Source organism: Octopus bimaculoides, chromosome 1, assembly GCF_046866305.1.
Source record: "Octopus bimaculoides isolate indiv1 chromosome 1, ASM4686630v1, whole genome shotgun sequence".
Taxonomy (NCBI): Eukaryota; Metazoa; Mollusca; class Cephalopoda; order Octopoda; family Octopodidae; genus Octopus; species Octopus bimaculoides.
This window is the reverse complement of record NC_142928.1, coordinates 156,586,959-156,609,935: the sequence shown is the minus strand read 5'-3', so window position 1 is coordinate 156,609,935 and position 22,977 is coordinate 156,586,959. Positions and strand designations below refer to the sequence as shown.

Below are 22,977 nucleotides of genomic sequence, written 5' to 3'. Positions count from 1 at the left end.
TTTAGGTAGTGCATAACTCTGTATTGAATACATCTTCATTGGGCACAAGTACACTGGGTGGTTAAAAAGAAGTTTGTTTCACAAACTAGTGGTGCTTAGTCCAAACACACCGCAGGGCACTTTCTATCAAAGCTATCTTCAGTAGCTTCAGGTTGATCAATACCTTATGATTGAAATTTTGCAGATGGAAATCATGTGAGAGCTCATCCTCTGTGTGTGTGTGTGTGTGTGTGTGTGTGTGTGTGTGTGTGTGTGTGTGTGTGTGTGTGTGTGTGTGTGTGTGTGTGTGTGTGTGTGTGTGTGTGTGTGTGTGTGTGTGTGTGTGTGTGTGTGTGTGTGTGTGTGTGTGTGTGTGTGTGTGTGTGTGTGTGTGTGTGCAAGAGAGAGAGGGAGAGAGAAATATGTTTGTAATAAAAACACTATGTAGTTATTAGGTCCAACCATCTTATTGTCCTTTACACCAAGGTCTGTGTTGTATTCCATCTCTTAAAGTGTTGATAATGTACCAGAATAAATGTTAGGATTGAGATGAATGCTCAAATCCTTTCAAAGTCAGTGCCCCAGTTCAAGAATAAAAGAACTGGTGCACATTACATTTTAATTCTTGTATCCAATTTTTCATGTATGCATGTGGAATTCGTTGAGGCAAATTTTCTACTGCCAAATGCCCTTCCTGCCACCAACCCTTAACTGTTTCCAAGCAAGGTAATATTTTCCTATGGCTGGACATGTTTTCATGAAAAATAGGAATTGAGAGACACCAATTGTATGATAGTGATGCTCATTTACAACTATCGTGTTGTGTCAAAACAAGGAGGGAGACACACACACACATACACACACAAAGGTGCCAAACTGTAAAACTGATCTTGAAACCATGTGGTTGGGATGCAAGTTTCAGTCACATGGCCAAACGTGTGCTTATCTTCTTATTTTATGGGATCATTGATATTAGTCAATTAACATTATTGATAGGGTTAGGGTAATAGAGTGCCAGTCGAACTGTCTTACAATCTTTAGTAATGGTTCTTTACATTCTGAGTTCAAATTACTTTTCAATTCTCTAGGATCAATAAAATAAAGTACCAGTCAAGTGTTAGAATTGATTAAATCAGTTACACTCCCTTCCAGCAAAATGTATGTATTTCTGGTTATCATTTCAATTCCAGCTTGCCTGAGTCTGTCCTTCATTCTATAATATCCCTGAACTCAATCAAACCAAAATACTGCATTAGTTTATGTTCTAAATGTCAGCTTAATAATGATTTCAAATTTTGGTACAAGGCTGGCAATTTCGGGGAGGAACTAAGTTGATTACATTGATCTTACTGCTCAACTTGTACTTATTTTATCAACCCTGAAAGGATGAAAGGCAAAGTCAACCCCAGAAGCATTTGAACTCAGAACTTAAAGACAGGTGCAATGCCACTAAGCACTTTTGTTAGATGCGGTAATGATTTTCCAGCTCACTGCCTTAAATACCAGCTTAATAATGACAGATATCTTACTAAGTTCTTCATTTCAAAGGCAGTGTATTTCAGCAGAAATATGGTAAGAGAAGAGTTAATGCTAGCAGACAGTATTACACAGTATTATAGACTAGATTAAGTTAGCAGAAATCATACTTTACAAATTAAAAATAATTTAGTTATACCTGTTTCTTTGAAAATTTTCTTTCATGTAAATGTCTCAAGTATTGAATTACCCAGTGTGATTCTTTTTTAAAATGATAAGGTGTGATTTGAGGGCTAGTGATGTTGGAATCTCCACAGGTTGAGCAACTGTGTAGATTTCAGTCACACAAGACCAAACAATGTTGACTTTGCCCTTCAAATTTCGATTTTATCCATCTCACATAAATATTAGTAAAATACTTATGCACAGTTTAAGTGGTCATACCTCTGTCATACAAATATGTAATTTCATTCTTGAGGAAGAAGTAAATGCCGCTGTTGAAATTTTATCATTATTTTCAAACTTTGACCAATATAACTTCAGAGAAAGAACCACGTAATTAGTTGAACTAGAACTTCCAGGCATGTTCTTCCAATTACAAGCATTTAACAAGCCAAATGTAACAGTAATCAAACCAGGCTATGGGTGATTACTTAGTCTTTACTGTCTTAAATAACTTTTAAACAAATTTTTTCTCAATTAGTGGTAGAAATTTTCAAATATACAATAATTCAAAATGTTGACATACAGCCAGATTTATTATATCTCCCCATCACCTTCTTTTATCATACTGGAAAATATACATATATATATATTGTAAAACCAGTTGTGTGATGCTTCTGCATGTTCATTAGACATCAAACTAAGTAAGCTTGTGAAAGAAAGAAAGAGAAAGAGAGAGAGAGAGAGAGAGAGAGAGAGAGAAAGAAAGCTATTCAAAGAAGAAGAAAAGAAAAATACCTGTTAATGAGAAAGAAAGGAAGGTGTGACCAACCTTTCATCATTGCTTTAAACTAAAGTATATCATTGTTTGACTTATATTCCAACTAGGACCATCCCATCTTTTCTTTTTACTTTCATGTAAATGTATCAAGTATTGAATTACCCAGTGTTATTTTTTTTTAAAGCGATAAGGTGTGGTTTGAGAGTTAGTGATGGAATCTCCACAGGTTAAGCAACTATAGATTCTAGCACCACAAAACACATGGGAGTCAATGAATGGGCTTCTACACAAGCATTCAACCTGTTAGAAATAGCATTCAAATCTCTTTAAATAACCTACTACCTTTGTGAAGAGAGAGAGAGACAGACAGACAGACAGACAGACAGACATTGGATAATGCATTCATAGTTACATTATGCCTGCAAAAAAATAGGTTAATTGTTGTTAGAATGTTTTGGGTCTGATCAGTCACAGTCTATTCTGGGTAAATGACAACACAAAATGTTGCCTAGCAAACTACATCCCAGGGAAATCTTTGATTTCTTAGATGGTGCACTTCAAAATATTTTGAAGTATGCTATCTGGAAATTCAACATGAGCCAAATTGTATGTCAACATTTTAAATTATTCTATCTTTGAAAATCTCTCCTACTAATTCAGAAAAAAAGATTATTTAAAAGTATTTCTGAGAGGAAAGACTAAGTCATCCATAGCCTGATATGGTTCATATTTCATTTGTTACATCATCTTACTGGCTTTTGTTCACTGATTCATGCTTTTGTTGCATATATCTTCACAAAACCTACACATGGTTTCAACTACAGATGACCTTACAGTTATATCTTCCTACTATTCCCCTGACACAGTAACATTACTTCAACTCTACACCAACTGCATAGCAATATAGAAATTTCATTTCAGACAAACTATAACAGCAGCTACCCTCATACCAGCAACATCAAATAAAACCAAGCATCACATTTAGCAATATAGCATCATGCACACACAGAAGATACAATACCACAAATTATATACATGTTCATGAGTAAAACCAGCATGATGATGCTCAAAAATACTTGGAGACCTCACAGGCACCAGTTTGGTAACTATCATTGCTTCTAACAAATTTCTTTGTTCTTCAAATCTCCCCCAGGTTGCATAAGAAGATACACAAATGAATTACACACACACACACACACACACACACACACACACACACACACACATGCACACAAAACAAACTGAAACTGTAAAACCATGTAAACATGTGAGAGTTACAGCCTGTTGATGCAATAAATTCCAACTCACACAGAAGTTACCACTGCCTGTACAATCACCCCCAAACACTCAAACACTACAATATCCCAGAACACTACAGTAGCATTGGCCCTCGTGCCAGTGGCATGTAAAAGCACCCACTACACTCTCAGAATGGTTGGCGTTAGGAAGAGCATCCAGCTGTAGAAACTTTGCCAGATCAGATTGAGCCTGGTGCAGCCTTCTGGCTCACCAGTCCTCAGTTAAACCGTCCAACCCATGCCAGCACGGAAAGTGGACGTTAAACGACAATGATATTCCTCCTGCTCAGTTGATACAAACAAAAATTAGAAGTGTCTGTCACCATATTTAGCACTAAAAGAAATGCACAACATCCATGATAAGAACAACAGAAACACCAGTTGTTGCGTTCAGACCGAGTTTATCTTGTCTGCTTCCATTGTAACTGCCACCAGAATATGCAGGTATGCAAAAACAGTGTGGATAATGGGAAAAGTGAAGCATACTCAGACTTTCACACTTTACACCACGATGATAAATCACATCATGTCAGTGGGCACAATATGAATATAGTCCTATACTATGTTAGGGGAATAGTATATTGATATAGGTATCACATCTAATTGTTGAATCAACTATTCATGTGCTGTGGATCTGCTTTATCAGAACTGACCTAGTGCCTACATGTCAACAAAATATAATATCTTAAAACAGGATAGAAAGGAACATGTTTCCAAACTTAAGCATTCTTAGAGAAAGTAGGGAAGCCTGTACTGTATTAGAGATAGAGGGGTAAATATATGATGTAGTTAAATGTATTGTGCACATGATAACTATAACTCACCTTTTACTACAATGCATTTATTTCTCTTCTGCATTAATCACAACAACAACAACTACTACTACTACTACTACTACTATTTAATTTGTTTGTCAACTCATTTTTATGGTATGTATTTTGTTTAATTTATTTTTTATGGTATGCTATTTCACATTGTAATTTCACATTGATATTATTTATACTCTCCAAAAATTAATAAATGTGTTAGAAAAAATTGAAAATACAGTTTTGAAATTGACTACAAGTGTACATAGAGACTCCATAACTCTAACTTAATTATAAATCTATGCTTAACTGCTAAACCATTGATGCAATGTGTATTGAATAATAACAGGGTCAAATAAATAATGACTTTTCTTTGATAAAGTGCAAAGCCAATTTCTGATGTAAAGGTTATAGACAACTGTATCAGTCCAATTATATTACACTTACTTAATATTTCAACAATAGGGAGATGAATTGCTAAGTTAACTCTGACAGAATTTGAACTCAAAACAAACAATGATAAAACTGAATTTTGTAATGTGTTTAGTTGAGTGCATTCTGTTGCTTTGTATGCATATAGAAATAATCCGAAATAAAATATATTCCAGGTTTTATGTTAGTCCCATTATTTTATTTTAGAAGAATTTAGTATTCATTTGCTATTATGACTTATTCTATTCATTTTTAATACCATTTATAACTATTTAGAAAAATCCATTTGGCTACTTGTAATAAATGATGAAGTTTGGCTAGTTTAGATGCCAGAACAGCCAGAAAAATCACATTGAATTCAATATGGAAGCACATAATTGTATTCTAATGCTTTGTTGCATGTATTTGTTACTAATACATGCATCTACCTCTCCAAATGGCTAGCATTCTTGAAATTTGCTCAATTTACCAACTGGCAATTTTTTTTTTCTTCCCCTGTAAGCTGCATCTGCAGTTACTAAAAAATTTGTTTTGGGCCAATACATCCTTACTGCAACAAAGAATATATTTCTTCTGTTTCAGAGGCTGTAGCATTCTTTCGTGAATGCTTTCTAGATCAATGAACAAACCTTTAACCTCCTAAAGGATTGATAGTAGATGCCTGCTACAAGCAATCGATGTTGTAAGATGTCTTAATAGTACTCGAGTCACTTGTATTATTTATTCATCTATTGTAAGGCCTAATACAATGCTTTCGAGAAACATCAATATTGATGCCAGTTTTATTGAACCATTTGTATGTGAAAGATAAAGATATAGCTAAACTGTGTTGCTCAATGACTGACACACTGATTAAATTTTCAAGCACCGTGTTTTAATCTTTAATTTTGATTAAAATCTTACAGCTTGTGTGGTGAACTTTTAACAGTTGCTCAAATTCAATCATATTTCATTCTTATTTTATGCTTATATTGTGACACCATCATCATCATATTCATTACCATCACCACCACTACCACCACCATCGTTTTAGGTCTACTTTCCATGCTATCTTGGGCAAGACAGGTCTCCATAGTTGGTGTTAGCTTATAGTCAGAAAACCTCATCTCACAAACGTTTAATTTTTAGCTTGGTTTCTATGGTTGGATACCTAGCCTAATACCAATCACTTTGCATAATGGGTTTTGGGGGTTTTTTTGTTGTGAAACTTGTACTTGAGAGGTATCTTGTCTTCAGCAAGACTAAAGGGTCTGTAAACGACCGTGTGAAGGAGAGGTGACGAGAATGGCTCTTTTAGTATGTCGCACGGTCAATACAATAAATATGATAAAGGATAAATGAGCATAAGTACCAGAAGGAAAAGAGAGGCACAACTGGGGTAGAATGTTTAAGAGAAGATTTTATTGATAGGTTAACATGTGTGTCTGTGTGTGCGTCATATGAACATAATAATAGATAGGCCGTCATGTATACAATGTGTTTGTGCACAAACATGGATGTATGCGTGTGCGATAAGTACAGAGCATTGAAAGAGTCTACAATATGACGTTAGAAGAATGTTCAGACACAAGGATGATAAATACCAGTTCGTAGTCAATGTACACAATAATTGAGATGCTGTATCAAGAAGTTGTAGCTGCAATGCAGAGCCGGTTGAGGTACGGTCATATAAGAAGTTGTGGCTACGATGCAGAGCCAGTCTCTTGTTACAGAAGGTTGTCGCAGGTCGTATTTGCTGTTAACCATGGTGAAGTAATTCACAAACAGTGTTGAGATAGAGCCTGTGCGAGTGTTGCTGGTTGGTGTGTACGTAGAGAGATGATGTTAATGTTAGGACAAATGCTGCGTGGATGAAGTGTTGATGAGTCTCCATGTGGCTGCTGTTGTGTCATCGCTGGAACTGGCTGTGTGCCCTGTGGTCAGTGGCTAGACCTCAAAACCAAAAGACCTAGAGAAGAGACTGTCTCACGTGACCTTTTCTGAAGGCTGTGATTGGTTGGGTTGCATCTTGGTGCGCAATAGAGCAAGAAACAAATTGCATCAATACCAACCAATCAGAGTAGTGGATACAACAGGGTCCAAAAGGGTGGCCGAAGGCTAGCTGTTATCTACTACGTCCGTAATTACGTATATATAACAGAAAGAGAGGAATTTCCCTAAAGTCCTATGCTACAGGTCCTTTCAAACTTACATGATTGCTTTTTAGTGCTTGCTATCATTAATTAAACTTAATGTAAGACATAATAGTGTGAGATAGTTTGACTTGAATTACTTAGCAGATTTCATGGGAGTATTTTCAATGATGTTACATGAGAGATTCCATGGCAGTATTTTCAATGATGTTACATGAGAGAAATAGAACTTATCATTATTTCTGTTTTTAACAAAACAATTTTGAAGTACAAAATATTTTTGGTTGATAATACTGCAATGTGATTTAGTTCATGTCTTGCAAAATACAGAGTTAAATATTTTAAACTTGGGCTTAGTTCATTTATTAATCAATAACAGCCAATCATAATGTCTACTATATAACACAACTTTGGTTGTGATGCATTCAAATTACAGATGAAAATCAAGAGACGAATGTGAAGAATCATCTATTGTTGTCCTGCATGCATTGCAGACATACAGGGGTTGGACAAAATAATGGAAACACCTTAAAACTTCAAACAAATTTATTTTAATATGGGGTAGGACCACCGTTGGCAGTAATTACAGCTTGAATTCTATGAGGTATGGACTCATACAAAGTTTGAATTGTTTCCAAAGGAAACAGTTCTTGTAGTGATGATGGTGGAAGATATTGACTCCTTACTTGTTTTTCTAAAATGCACCATAAATGTTCAATGATATTGAGATCTGCGGACTGTGATGGCCAGATAAGATGTTCAACTTCACTAGAATGTTCCTCATGCCATTCAGTAACAACTTTAGCTCTGTGAATTGGTGCATTATCATCTTGAAAGATTGCATTTCCCTATGGAAACAGTTCCGCAACCATGGGATGAATTTGATCAGATAAAATGCTTAAATGATCTTGACTATTAATTCTGCCATGAAGGGAAACTATTGGGCCGGTTGATTTCCAAGATATAACCCCCCCAGATAATCACAGATCCGCCTCCATGTTTAACAGTTGGAAGAAGGCAGTCCGGGTCAAATGCTTCTTTTGGCTGACTCCACACATATACTTGGCCAGTGGTCAGAAATAAGGTAAAGGATGACTCATCCGAGAAAATAACATTCTTCCACTGCTCTAGGGATCAATTCTGTAGGTTTTTATTCCACTCTAAATGCTTTGCAATGTTTGTTTTTGAAAGTAGTGGTTTTCTGATTGCAGCCCTCCCATGAAATCCGGCTTTATACAGCTCCTGGTGAACACTTTTTGTGGAAACTGGGTTCTTGAGGTGGTCATTAATTTCTGCAGTAATTTTGGAAGCTGTACTTTTGTGATCCTTTCTAACAATTCGCGTAACAATTCGGAGTTTTGTTTCAACGAGGAGGTTTTTCCCTCTTTCTCAAAAGCTGTCATTACTTTCGAGACAGTACTTCTTGATACACCAAACATTTTGGATGTCTTCATTATGCTAGTGCCTGCCATACAAGTACTAACAATTTGACCTCTTTGAAAGCCCAATAGATCTGTCATTTTAATGAATTTCAATTACCTTTTTCTGATGATGTCTGAAATTTTAGCAAAACATATTAAGCAACACTAATAATAAATTAAAAATCATAAAAATAAACAAGCATTTGATGGTTTTATAGATATTTCAAAATTATGATGTTATGATGCTTGGTGTTTCCATTATTTTGTCCAACCCCTGTACACTTGTAAAATGGTTAGAATGATCATCAAAATGGAGATTTTCCCCAAATTTCCCCAATCTTTGAAATAACTGAAATGTTTGTTAATTTGGCTGTATAAAATTATTGCTATTTATTATTACCTGTTTAGGACTACTGTGTTTTGAAAAGATTTGACATTTCAAAAATATTCTTTATGATAAAATTTCATATTATTTTTGAATATTCATACTAAGCAATTTTATAATATTTGTTTGATATCTCTATTTACTGGTGATTGTTCAAAGGTTATTAAGCAACTGACAAGTGTAAGATTAATCATGGTTGATAATATCTGAATTGGGTATCAAATCTGTGTTTGTTCTTACTGTAGGACTATGCAGTAAGTTCTATTGCACCAGTTTTCATTCATTCACCCCATCTCTCTCTCTTTCTATCGTTTTCTCTTCCCTCTCTTTCTCCCTCTCTCTCCTTTTTTGTACAGATAGAATAATGAAGTTGATTTATATCAATATTTCAAACAGTAAGCAGCTGCCTGATTATTGCTAAGCTTTACTGTAACCATCAATTTTGGCAAGGTACCATTAATTTTGTGTTTCAGTAGAAACTGTACATTAGAATCCTCTAGAAATCTTTACCAACTAGTAATATATTCTCTCATAGTATACTTTTCAGGTTTTCTTTCATTGGTCTAGAAACAAATGCCAGACAAAATCTTTGTAATACCAAAATTACTCATAAATTTATTCTTGCTATATAAATATAACGAATCAATTCCTTAAATGTACTACATGCACTGCTGCAGTTGGCAATATGAATAGATGTGTCTGCTATGATAGCATATTTGAAGTAGTAGGCTAAACTGTTTCATTACATAGATGATCTAATAAGTACTGATGTACTAATTAAATTATTTCATTGCAAGATTTTCAGATGCTGGAAGAAAATTACAGAACTGTTACCTTTACCAATGATTATTTATTTATTTAGTGAATTGGCTAACAGCCAAATTGCTAACTTCTATTAAAATTAGTTGACCTGCTAATATTTCCTTTCTCCATAAACAACTACATGTTCCAAATCCTATACTCATAGTAAGCCAATAAAAGGCAAATGACATTCTACTGCAGTGGCTATTAACTAGGGTCCATATGATTCTTGGGGGTCCATGTAAGATTTTGTTGTTAAAATTGATGTGCAACAAATTGCTTATGTTTCTACAATACACTAAATATTTGAATTTTTTATACAATTCCTAATAATATATAATTGTAAAAATGCAATAGGATACATTGAATGGCTATGAAGGTCCAATAGAGTAAAATAGGAACCAAAGGAGTCCATTGGCAAAAAATGAGTGAGAATCATAGCTCTACAATCTTTCAAAACAAAAAAACCAACACATTGGATAATATAATGTGAGAAGACAGATGGTTACAGCTAGAATGCTTTCGGCCATAGGTCTGCTTGATCAGAGCACATATGAACTAAACAGTGACAATTACTAAATACTGATGGCTGGTTGAATTTGGCAAGTTACATAAGTATCAAAAGTTAAAAATGCCAAATTTTAGTACATGTTAATAGTCTACATAGGTCTTCACTATACATTTCATAATTACCTAGCTGTCATCAGCATGCAGTCTTAAGGTGAAATTCTGCCATGGTCTGCTAAATCTTCCATAAAATGATTATTTGTAATTATTACTAATTGTACTAAAGTTGAGGTAATTTTATATATTTCTTCATATTTTGTGCTTTAAATTAAGCATTACTAATAACTGTCAGTAATGTTAAATCACGCCTTATGTGTTTAGTTTGTGACCACTATGAAGATGGTTGTACTTGCTCCTTTCTTTCATAGATATGTTTCACTACACAAGCTAATCAGAAAGCCCTTACAGTCTCCAAACCTGCTAGAAACAGAAGCCATATCTCAAATTATACCCTATCATCTCAAAATGGAAGACCATTATTATCCTAAATATACAGTATGTGAATTAAAAACAAGATGGGATGGTCATAGCTGGAATACCTTCTGATCATAGGTTTATTTGATCAGGGATGACCTGGCACTAAACTATAAGCCAACCACATCTCTGTGGTTTACCAAGAGCTTCCAGCATGTTAACAATGTGATGCTATTTATGTCTGGAAAACGTGTAAGTAGTGAAAGTGAACAGAGAATGAGCTAAATGTCATTTAACAGTTATGTGTGTAGTGATGGTTGTGGTGGTAGTGGTGGCAGTTATGATATTCAATAATTGAAAAAATAACTCATGAAAATATATTTTTTAAATTTAGATAACATCTGCAGAATGTTTCTTGAGAGTATTATTATATATATATATATTTTGTGTGAAGCAAACTGTAATAATGACTTCATGTTTTAAGAGGTTAGCATGGCCTTTTAATAGTCATAACTTTCACTTTGTTATTATTTTATTCTTGTCTTTGTCAATTTTTTTAAGGATGTTTTTAACTTGTATGTATTTAACATATTTTTTTCTTTTTAGGTAGATCATATTTCAGGTTTCATTTGTGTGTAACATGCAGTCACACTTGCATGTATGTGCATGTGTACATGCAAGAATGAATGCATGGTATCTTTCTTGGATTTTATAGCACTAATATTTATTGATTTATGATAAGATTATGAGGTCTTTAACTCTATAGCCAATACCCCAAGGAACAACCTATTTATTGATCAAATTTCTCCATCCTCTTCTGTCATTTATCAGCCATGTTTCTACTGTCAAAATTAAGAAATTTGATACCATATCTTTAATGGATGGTGGGGACCAATAGTCTCCATTTACTCATTATGACTAATTTTTCTTGCAATCATTTTGATAAAATACTTAATAAAATTAAAACCTAAATAATCTTGACTTTAGGTTAATAGTCAAAAATCTTTAAATATTTTCCCATGTTGCTCATAGTGTATTTTTACTCTTTAGATCTTTTGCATTTTCTATGTTTCCTAGATACCCACCAATAACTATTTTTTTTATTACTAAGGAGAAGAAATATTTGTTAATATTCGATTTATAACCGTTTTATTTTTATTTGATTTATAACAGGTTTTATTTTTAATTCTGGAGTTTGTGTGGAAAAATAAGCAACAATTGATTTTCTTCAAACAGCTAACATGTCAGTGAATATTTTTTGGTACATGCAAGTCAATAAATAATATCGTATGAAGGAACATTAAAACATATTCAAATATAGAAGTTAAGAAGGCAAACTTTATTTCTATTGGCAAACAAAATTTATTCCTGATCTTTTAGTGGAGTTTTGATTCAATACATAAATCAAGGACACCTTATTTAATCTGTAACAGACCTTTTGATTACTTATGAAGATATTTTTCATTTTTCAGGAAATCCCCTGCCCTTTTATATATTTGGAATGATCATATGAGAAAATATTCTTTTACATATATATATATGTAACCTCGTGGGCATCGGTACCATTTTCCTCTTTCTCCGTTCTTTCATTCTCCGAACTTTCCATCTTTCCAACGAAGGGCTACGCCCGAAACGTCATACACTCTCTCTTTCCTTTCCCGAGCGTCCAATAACACTATCCGTATCACGTCCTCACTTTGTTGTTTTTTTGAACTTATATATATATATATATATATATATATACATATATTTATTTATTTATTTATTTATGTATTTATTTATGTATTCTGAATATTTACAATTATTTACATTGCAAAAAAATATGAATTCCTAGAAGTTTTTCTGTTCCAATATTCAAGCCACCCACAGTTTCTATATCAAAATCGAGCTGTTTACAAGATTCTGTCATGTCTTTTTTTTTTTTTTTTTAATTCTTAGTAGCAAACTCAACTTCTAATAATCCACATATTTTAATATTATTTCAACTTTTATGCTTGCAAAATGTTAAGGCTTCTTAAGTTTCACATAGTCTCAAATAGAAAAAAATAAATATTATTTGCACTAACTGTTATTTGCAAACGTACTTTAAAAATTCTAGTTTTCAAAGGTAAATGCATTGATCTTACACTTTTACTTCACTTTCTTTTGCCTTATTTCATTTTTATTCATTTCTGAGACATCTTGGAAAGCTAGTTACAATTTTTAGACCTATTTAATAGTCAGAGATATCTTTCTTCTTCTTGGATAGGAGGACATCAGAAGTATATCACATTGGCATTGCCTATACAATTAACTGTCAGCACTTCAGTCTGTAGACAAACATATTATCAACTCAGCCATCTGCAACTGTTCAGATTTTTTTATGTGGTAAATTGACATATTTAACATAGAGCCACTCAGATATATCTGTTTACGATAGCCTGGGCGTCTTTTTGTTTCTTACGCATAAAATATTTCTCTTTTCTTTGCAAGCTGTCCAATAATCTAGACTGGGTGTTCTTTCTTTTCTGCAATATTTTAATTCTAACTTTTATCCACGCACACACGCACACACACACACACACACACACACACACACACACACACACACACACAAAAAAGAAAAAATACTATAAGGAAATTATTCTGTTCCAGATTTCTGACGCTTTCTTTGAAGCTCAGTTTTATTAAATGGATCTTATTCGTAAACATTAGATGTGCATTTGTTAATGTGTTTTCATGTGGTGCAGTTGTTGGTATTATTCATTTTTGTCATAGTGTTTTTACTGTGTTTTTCTTTATATATTTTGTATTGATGCCATTGTGTCTTATTAATATGAAGCTTCTTCACAATACTCCAAGGGTGTTAGAGACAAAATTTTACACCATGTCTTATTCTGTGTCTTATTCCTTCCCTTTGTTTTAGCTTTATAGTCAAAAGAAAATTTTATATTAAAACTTTCTTCGTCTTCAAAATGAGAAAATTCTACACGGTGTTATGGCTACTATGTTACACAAACATAAATGCATATTTTCACATATTACTAAACTTTCTCAATGTTTGTCTTCTGTCTTTCTAAATACCCTACATATTTTAATTTCAGCGAACACTTTCCCTATTGATGGTATTGATCAGTTTGGTCGCACTCCACTCATGTACTGTGTGTTAGCAGATCGACCTCATTGTGCCAAACTTTTGCTTAAGGCAGGTTCCAATGTTAACATTAAAGATAAAGGTGGCCGTACAGCTCTGCATGGAGCTGCGCATAAGGTAAGTCATTTCACATACTATCAATTGCTTATACATGCACACACACACACACACACACACACACACACACACACACACACACATTTCATGATACAAACAAGAAGATAAAACTCAAAGCATATAAACTCAAAGAATATAAATTTCTTTATCGTTAATAGGCAGAAGTTACAGAGTGACTCAAAAGCCAAGAGTTGACACTTATGGAGCTGGATTCACTAGTTTGATAAGTGCTAATTCACAAAACTCTTGGCCCTAGAGTCACTCTGTTAGGCGCCTTTGCCAGTGACATGTAAAAGGTGCCCATGCCAGTAGCACATAGAAAGCACCCACTATACTCTTGGAGTGGTTGGCACAAGGAAGGACATCCAGCCGTAGAAACCAAAACAAACCAGACTGGAGCCTGGTGCAGCTCTCTGGCTTCCAGTCAAATCATCTAACCCATGCCAGCATGGAAACAGATACCAAATGATGATGATGATGATGATTCTATAGGCACAAAACCTGAAATTTTCTATTTATGAGTGGGCGGTTGTATCCTATGATCCAACAACATCATTTGTAGCCCAATGATTTGTTTTCACACATATTGTCTAGAGCAGAATTTTCTTCCAAGGGTTTTACTATGTCTGAGTGTATAAGTATGTGTTAATATGATTGTCAATTGTACATTCACACACACATACACATGCATGCGCACATGTGTGTGTACATATATATATATATATAGGGTCAACTTACTCTGTGGTAGAGTTAATATTTTCAACTGCTAGGGATAATTATGATTATTTCATTAGTTCCCTTCTCAGCACCCTTGTATATAGGGGCATTCACATACTTATGTGTTTATGTGTACAATTAATATGTATGTTATATAACTAACAAGATTTTGAAACAGCTGTAAACGAATGGAATGAACATTTTACTCTCTCACCTCACTTCTTTTATCTGTTCTTTTTCTATATATAAATGTACACACATACATACATTTATGTCCATGTGTATATCATAATGTAAGGGATGTTGTAAAATATATTAAAAATATATTTTATGTAATGCACAGATCATGTGATATAGAACTCAATACATTGGGTAGAGTGGATAGATATGTTTATTATATGAAAAGTTGAGAGCCTACCCAGAGATTAACCCCAGGCTTGGCTATTCAGGACTATCATAAACAGCTCAGCCTAGGCTGGAACCCTGGGTAGCCTGACAACCTCATACACACGCACATGCATGCGCACACACACACACACACACACATGACACACACACGACACACACACACACACATGACACACACACGACACACACACACAGGCACCTACATATAAGTATGTGTAAAGATAGCTAGATATGAATATGATTAGGTATTGATCTATCTGCAGATAGATTGTATGTTCTGATAGGCTGCAGAAGCTGCAACTAAATCATTCTCCTTGAAAATTTGTTTCAAAACAAAAAAAAAAAATAGCTCTACTCGTCCCTCTATCATACTTTAGCTTTTCAATAGGCAGTAGTGGAGGACTTTCATATAACCACCAACCTCCACTTCAAATGTTGCCTTCTTAGTAGTGAGAGCTTTTTTTGTCGTCCCACCCCCACCCCCGCTGTCCTTTTACTGTCTTACAAGTTTACACAACAACTTCTCTAGTGCTGGAGGCACGGAAAACAGCAGCCAGTACACTCTGTAAAGGGTACCCAGCTGTAGGTACCTTGCCAAAGCTGACATTGGAGCTTGATGTGGCCTTGTAGCTTGCTGGATCTTGCCAAACCATCCAACTCTTGCCGGCATGGAAGATGATGATGATGATGGTGGTGGTGGTGGTGGTGGTGGTAATGATGATGATGTCTTACTTCTCTTACATTTCTGGAATAAGTGCCAAACTCCTGGGAACATTAACCACATTAGACAGACAGATGTACTTCCCATCTACCTCATACCTTGGAAGCAGTGATAAGCTCCAGCTCTCAGAAGCCCTTCTTGGCTTAAGAATGGTTCATATGTAGGTTAAAGACTTAAACATAAAGTAAATTCAGTCATATAAATTATGCAATTTATGGTTGCAGTTTATTTGAAGATATATAATAACATCAAATTCATTGAAATATAGCAATTTATATTTGTTATAAACATCAATTTTCCACATATCATATGGAGAACCAGCATTGGGATATGATTTATGACACTACTCCATTGTTTGGGAGATAAGCAAGATATTGACAACTTCTGGTAACTTTTAGATTGACAACAGCAGTAAAAGGCTAACTAACCCAGGATCAAATCACACAAGTTGTGGCCTGTAGGTGTTCAGGCCAAAGTTAGTCTTGATCAAGCAGGTCTGCACTAAAAGTGTTCCAGCTATGGCCATCTCACCTTACTTTTTAGGATCTCATTCTTTAAATATAATTTCAAGGAGACTTGGCTATCAAGTTTTGCATGTTGTACAACCAAGTAGAGTTTTCTTCATTGATTGTGGCACCACGTTAACTGAAAACAATGTTTATTCTTTTTGTGATAGATTTAACATTTTTTTATTTGGAAATGATTGCTAAAATTTATCTCATTATAACATCTGGTTGATGTCTTGTAGCCCTGGGGCTACTGGATTAACCTAGTTTTTGTAGATGAAATATTCTGAATTGAACAATTGTTGAGATAAAATATAGATTATCTTTGATAAGATTGAATTTTGCATTGATTTTAGTTTTTTGTAAATTTTTAACAATAAATTGGCAGAATCATTTCGGCATTGAACACAGTGCTATGTGAGTTTTAGTTAAGAGCTAAAGTTCAAACCTGACTCCACCAAGGTTAATTTTGCCTTTGTCCTTCTGAGGTGAGTAGAGTTATGTACCAGTGAAATGTCAGGCTTAACTTAATTATTCCCAATGCCAACCACTTTACAGAGTGTGCTGATTTCTTTTGTGTTCATTATTTCTCAGCTGATTTGTACTGACTGCACTGTTCATGTACACTTGTTCTACTGATGCAACAGAGTATGCTCACTTCATTTCTTTCTAGTTTCCACAAATCTCCTGCATTCAAGGCTCACATCTCAATACCTTGCAGCATTATGCTTCATACACAATCATCATCCTACCTGTCTTTCATTGTAAGGGGAAAAGCACCTTTGTTACCATTTCACTGAACTTTTTCCAATCAGCTCTTATTCTGATAATATGTTTACTGATCAGCATCCCCACTATTAATGGGTCCTCTAGATAATAGGGGCTATCAACTACTTGTCAAGAACATTAGAGAGTCTATTTTGCACAAATTCTTAGAACTTATTGTCCCTGTGAACCTACCATATGCAATCGTTTAGTTCTTGATTAATCCTGATTGAGCTGCCAGAAAGCAATTCCTGTTATGATCATATCGTCTTTTTTTTTCTTTCATGCATAATTTATCTCAGACAATATCATCCAATATGTCTTTTCTTTTTTTATAAACATACTAAGGTGTGATTTGAGTGAAGTATTTGGATGCTATTTTGTAGCAGGTGAAGTGATCTTTTTGAATCTCCTTTATTGGATCTTTCCTTGACTGTTGTATTATAGAGGTCAGTTGTTTGACAATGCTAAAATCAAAGAAAAATTTGGTCAAATAAAGAATATCTATAGTTGATACGTAGTGAAGAAACATGTATCAGTTAGATCTTAATTATAAGTTTATGAAGAGGTTTGCACCATTCCCCAATCTATTAGAAATACTAGTCAGATTTCTCTCAAATCAAACCCAGTCATTTAAAAAAAAAAAGATATAGCTCAATCACAGCTGGAATGCCTTTGATCATAGATTGGTTCAGTGAAGGACGATCAGGACTATACAACGATAGCAACAACAATCACTATCAGTTTAATCATTGCTTAATTCCAAATTTAATCATTGATATATTTCCATTACTAAATATTTACACACCTGAAGTTGGTTGGTGGAGAGAGTTGAGATTTCTCTGATACAATGTTTTCACACTGAAATCAAAGGAAATCTGTTTTTTCACTCTGCTAGGTTTAACTGCTGTTAAACAGAGATTAGAACAGAGAAATAGTAGATATTAATGCCAGGAATACGGTACATACAAGTCTAAAGATACAATCTTTGACAATGTGACAGTGGTAAAAAAATTAAGCAATAATAATAATAATAATAATAATAATAATAATAATAATAATAATAACAAAAACAATAATGATCCTTTCCATTATAAGTATAAGGCCTGAAATTCTGGGGGAGGGGTCTAGCTAATTTCATCGACCCAGTGCTCAACTGGTACTTATTTTATTGACCTCAAAAGGATGAAAGGCAAAGTTTGAGCTATCAACATAAAGATGGGCAAAATGCTGCTAAGCATTTTGTCTGGCATGCTAACAATTCCACCAGCTTACTGCCTTAATAATGATAATAATAATAATAAATGCCCTGATGCAGTACAAACACTGGCTCCCATGGCTTCTGATATTAACTGATTGGAAGTGTTATCATGTATATGTTTTGTCTTGGTGTAAAAGAAGGGCTACAGCAAATATTCTGCTCAATACCACAGATGTGCTTATCAGTTGTTTGACCTTAACCAGTTGAGCATGTCCCTTAGTGGCTGACGATATGTGCATCTCTGATCGTGAGCAGAAGTATTGGGTAGTACTTTTTTTTTTCGGTGAAAGGCAAAGTCACCCTTAGTGAAATTTGAAATTAGAACATAGACTGATGAAAAGCTACTAAACATTTTGTCTAGCATGCTAACAATTCTTCCTTAATATTAGGTTGTTCCGAAAATTATGGCCGCTCTAAGTGTTGTGTTTTGAAACGCAATTTTATCATAGTGTTTTAATTATATTTTAGGTGACTTTCGACATACTTGATAATTGATGTATGCTCTTTAATAATTTCTTACTTATTTCAAGCAGAAAACATTCTTGAAGCATAGGCACCCTTAATTATGAACATCACAAAAAAGGACCTTCGCTTATTTTTCTTGCATGAGTTCAAGCTTGGGCACAATGCCTACAAAACTGCTGCCAATATCAACAGAGCATGGGGAGAGGGGTCCACAAGTGATCACACAGTATGAATGTGGTTTCAGAAACTTCATAGTGGTGATGAGAGCCTTGAAGATGAAGAAGGTAGAGGACGGTCATGCAGTCTTGACAATGAACAATTGAAAGCAATTGTTGAACAAAATCCACGTCAAAGTGTCAGAGAAATGTCTCAGGCACTTGGTGTCAGTATTGCAATGGTTTCACACAATCTGCAGAAGATTGGTAAGGTGAAAAAGCTCAATAAATGGGTACTGCATAAGCTCAATGAAAGTCAAAATGTTCAGCGTTTTGAGGTGTGCTCGATGCTCTTTCTGCGAAACACCAATAATCCTTTTCTTCACTGAATAGTCACTTGTGACAAAAAGTGGGTCCTTAATGATAACCGTAAACGATCAGGTCAATGGCTTGATTGTGATGAATACCCCAAACATTTCCCAAAGCCAAAGTTGCATTAGCAAAAGGTTATGGTGATTGTCTGGTTGTCTGCAATTGGTGTTGTCCATTACAGCTTTCTGGAAACGAATCAGAACATTACAGCAGAGGTTTACTGCAATCAACTCACTGAAAAGCATGCTCACTTGCAAAAAATGAGACCTGCATTGGTGAATCGGCGTAGCCCAATTCTGCTCCACGATAATGCAAAGCCACATGTTGCAAGAATGACGCTGCAGGAACTCACAGACTTGAGATATGAGACTATACCACATCTTCCATATTCTCCTGATCTTTCACCCAATTGACTACCATTTTTTTAAGCATTTAAGCATGTTTTTCAGGGATAAAACTTTCAGGTCCAAACCAGAGGTGGAATCAGCTTTCAAAGATTTCTTAGCATCAAAGCCAATAGGTTTTTATCAATGAGGCATAAATAATCTCATTGATTGATGGCAGAGATGCATAGATGTTCACGGCTCATACTTTGACTAATCAAAACATTTCTATTGTTAATTTTTCCAGAATAAAATTATGTTTCTGAAATCAGCCATTATTTTCTGAACAACCTAATAACAATAATAATTACAATAATGATGGACTCTCCCACTGAAGATAACATATGAGCATTCAGCTTTTTCCGAATGACCTACACAAATGATTCGTCTATAGTTATCAAATGTATGTGCTGTACATTAGGTCATTCCCTCCATCAAATCGACATTGCCTGAACAGGTGCATGATGAACCACACATTAGGTGTTGAAGTGATCACAGAGCAATGTGAGATAAAGTGTTTTGCTCAAGAACACAATGCACCACCTGGTCTAGAAATTGAAACCATGATCTTGCAATTGTGAATGCAACACCCAAACCACTAAGCCATGTGCCCTCACATGGAATAATAGAAATAATAGCAACAGCAATAGAGACTTTCTCAAAGATCTGAGCCCCTGCCTCTCACTGATTCAATTAAAATTCTCACAGATTCTCTATTTGTATAAAGATGTTGAATTATTGTAAATATCAACAAAAGAGTCTTTTCCCTTGTCGCTGTTAAGCTCGCCATTGAGCAGATTGCTGGTCAGAGGTAAACCGGTCTTGACCATCCCATTTTTTAAAGGGTATCTAACACTGTTTTAAAACAACTTTCAAATGGATAACACCAGAGGGAAAAAGAAAGAGAGGAAGACCAAATTCTATAATAGCACAAAACATTCGTAATCAACATGAGAAAGGCCAGTATTGCATGGGTAGATGTAGAGAAAACTGCAGTGAACAGAGAACATTACTGCCCAATGAGCTCAAGAGGAAGAACTGATACTGACTCTGATCTAGGACTATGTTATACAAAGTATCTTTTCTGTTTTTAAAATAAGGTGTAATTTGAGCAAGATTTGACTGCTATTTCAAGCAAGTGAAACAACCACATAGAAGTTCCCTCATTGTTTCTTATCACTTCATGGTACATTAACTTCCCTCACTTATTGCTTTTTACTGAATCACCTCTTATTGAAAGACATCAGCACTCGTCTCTTCAAATTAGAGTGATTATATTTGATTTTTGGTTACAGACTGGTTTTTGTTTTGTTGAATGAACTTCAGTTAATTGAAGAATAAAACAAAAACATACATAAAATATAACAGTAAAATATCAATAAGATTACACTGGATATAAAGCAAAGCAAAAGAGTCATTAAGTTATTCCACAGACATCAACAATAAACGAGAATGAAAATGGCCATAAGACAGCTAACTTGCTACTTCTTTGCTTAGATTACAGTTTCATGTCTGTACTTTTTGTCATTGAGAATTTCAGCTATGTGGCAACATGGCGGATTGCCAGTCTTGAAGAGTTTCCTCCTTATAAACAACACTGACTGATACACAATAGTGCAAAGAAAATCTGTCACTGGGACTGTCAGGATGCAAAAACTTGTTCGAAATGTTCATTCTTTTAATTGTCTAATCCACAAGAATGAACATTGTCACTCGGTTAGTTACCATCACTTGTCTTGTCAAAGAAAATGTATAAATAAATATTGATTTCTTTTGCGCTTAATAAAAAGCCAACATTTTAGGGGTTGGTATGTGTCTGTCAATGAAATCATTCTGACTGCATTACCATACATTTTTTAATAAAACCTGGCAAAATGAAGCTTCATGCATACAGTTTTATATCTTTCTTACCCTTTTCTACAATATAACTTCACATTTTTTCATATTTTACTTTTTCTTTTTTCTTAATGCCGTATGTTTTTTTAATTATTTTAGCAATTTCCATCAATGTTTATGTGTCATACTTTTCCTTAACATTTTTGTTCACATATCTTTATTCGTTCGTGTTTGCTTTTGTTGCAAAATGCCTTTTTTTTGTCTGGTTTTATATTTATATATGTATGTATGTATGTATGTATAATGTTTATATATAAATACACACTTTGATTCATGAAAGTAAATAAATAAACCTGTTATCAGGGAAAGTTTATATAAGAATTAAGAAATCAATTATTAACTTTGATGTTTGTTATAGAACACATTCCACAACTTAATTTCTAACTTAGTTTTATCTTAAAGACAAACTTATAGGTATTTTTATGTTGTCAAAGAGAAAGTTATTGTTATCAACCACATCAGTACAGACACAACCTCCCTCCACCTCTTTGTCATTCTCTTCCCCACCACTGTCATTGCCATTATCATCATCAGCATCACCACCATCATTGTCAACCTAACCTTGATGTTGTCAATATTAGAGAGGGGAAAAATGGTGAAAATGATATTTTTTAGAGTTATATATTGTATATTGATCAAAGTGTGACTACTGATTTAAAACACAGTTAATAACTGTTGAACATTATATTAATTTATTTTCCATTCAATATCCTTTATTGGTTTTGCCAATCTTGTATTAAGGATCACATGCTGAGTGCCAATTTCACAGTTGTTAATTTTAGATTTGATTCATGTCCATTGTGAAATTTATTTGTTGATATATTTTACACAACAGTTGAGGTGAATTTCATTTGCAAGATAGAATCGAATGCAGTGCTTTGCTAATTAGGTGGAGTTGATTCACTGTTTTTTGTTTCAAAATGTAAATCTTTAAAACTGCCACCCAGGGCATATTTCTACAGGTACATTAAAGATTAGTTTTAACAATTATCAGCAGCAGCAGCAGCACCACCACCACCACCACCATTATCATCATCATTGTTACCAGCATCACCAACATCATCATCATCAGTATCATCATTATTGCTATTGGTTTAATGTCACTGTATTACATGCTGGATTGGCTTTCATGAACAGGAAGAAAAGAAAATATAAGCAAACATTTTTTTCAATTTCCTTGTTGTACTAGAAAATGTTTATTTTCTCTGTCCAAGGCACAGGGCCAATTTTATTTAGAGTGATATGTATTGATCCCTAGAATATTATGGACGCTTATTTTATCAACTCCTGCTACATTAAAGAAAGATTTGATTCCAACATTATTTGAATCCATCACAATGAGGGCCAAACTAGGCACAATAAACAAATGAAACCTGATGGTGTATTTGGCTTCCCACTGTTCTGAGTATTGAAAAGTCACTGAA

General features: G+C 34.4%; 1 protein-coding gene across 3 annotated transcripts in view; it reads left to right on the top strand.

Annotated features, from left to right (window-relative positions):
* Positions 1-22,977, top strand: part of LOC106868434 (uncharacterized) — a 377,561-nt gene that overhangs the window by 150,643 nt on the left and 203,941 nt on the right. For all 3 annotated transcript variants that reach the window (XR_016243814.1, XM_014913697.3, XM_014913696.3), the window contains one exon: positions 13,738-13,904. Coding sequence is in view for 2 of the 3 variants with exons in the window: in XM_014913697.3 (XP_014769183.1) it covers positions 13,738-13,904 (167 nt within the window). In the remaining variant the exon portion in view is untranslated. The remainder of the gene's footprint in view (positions 1-13,737; positions 13,905-22,977) is intronic.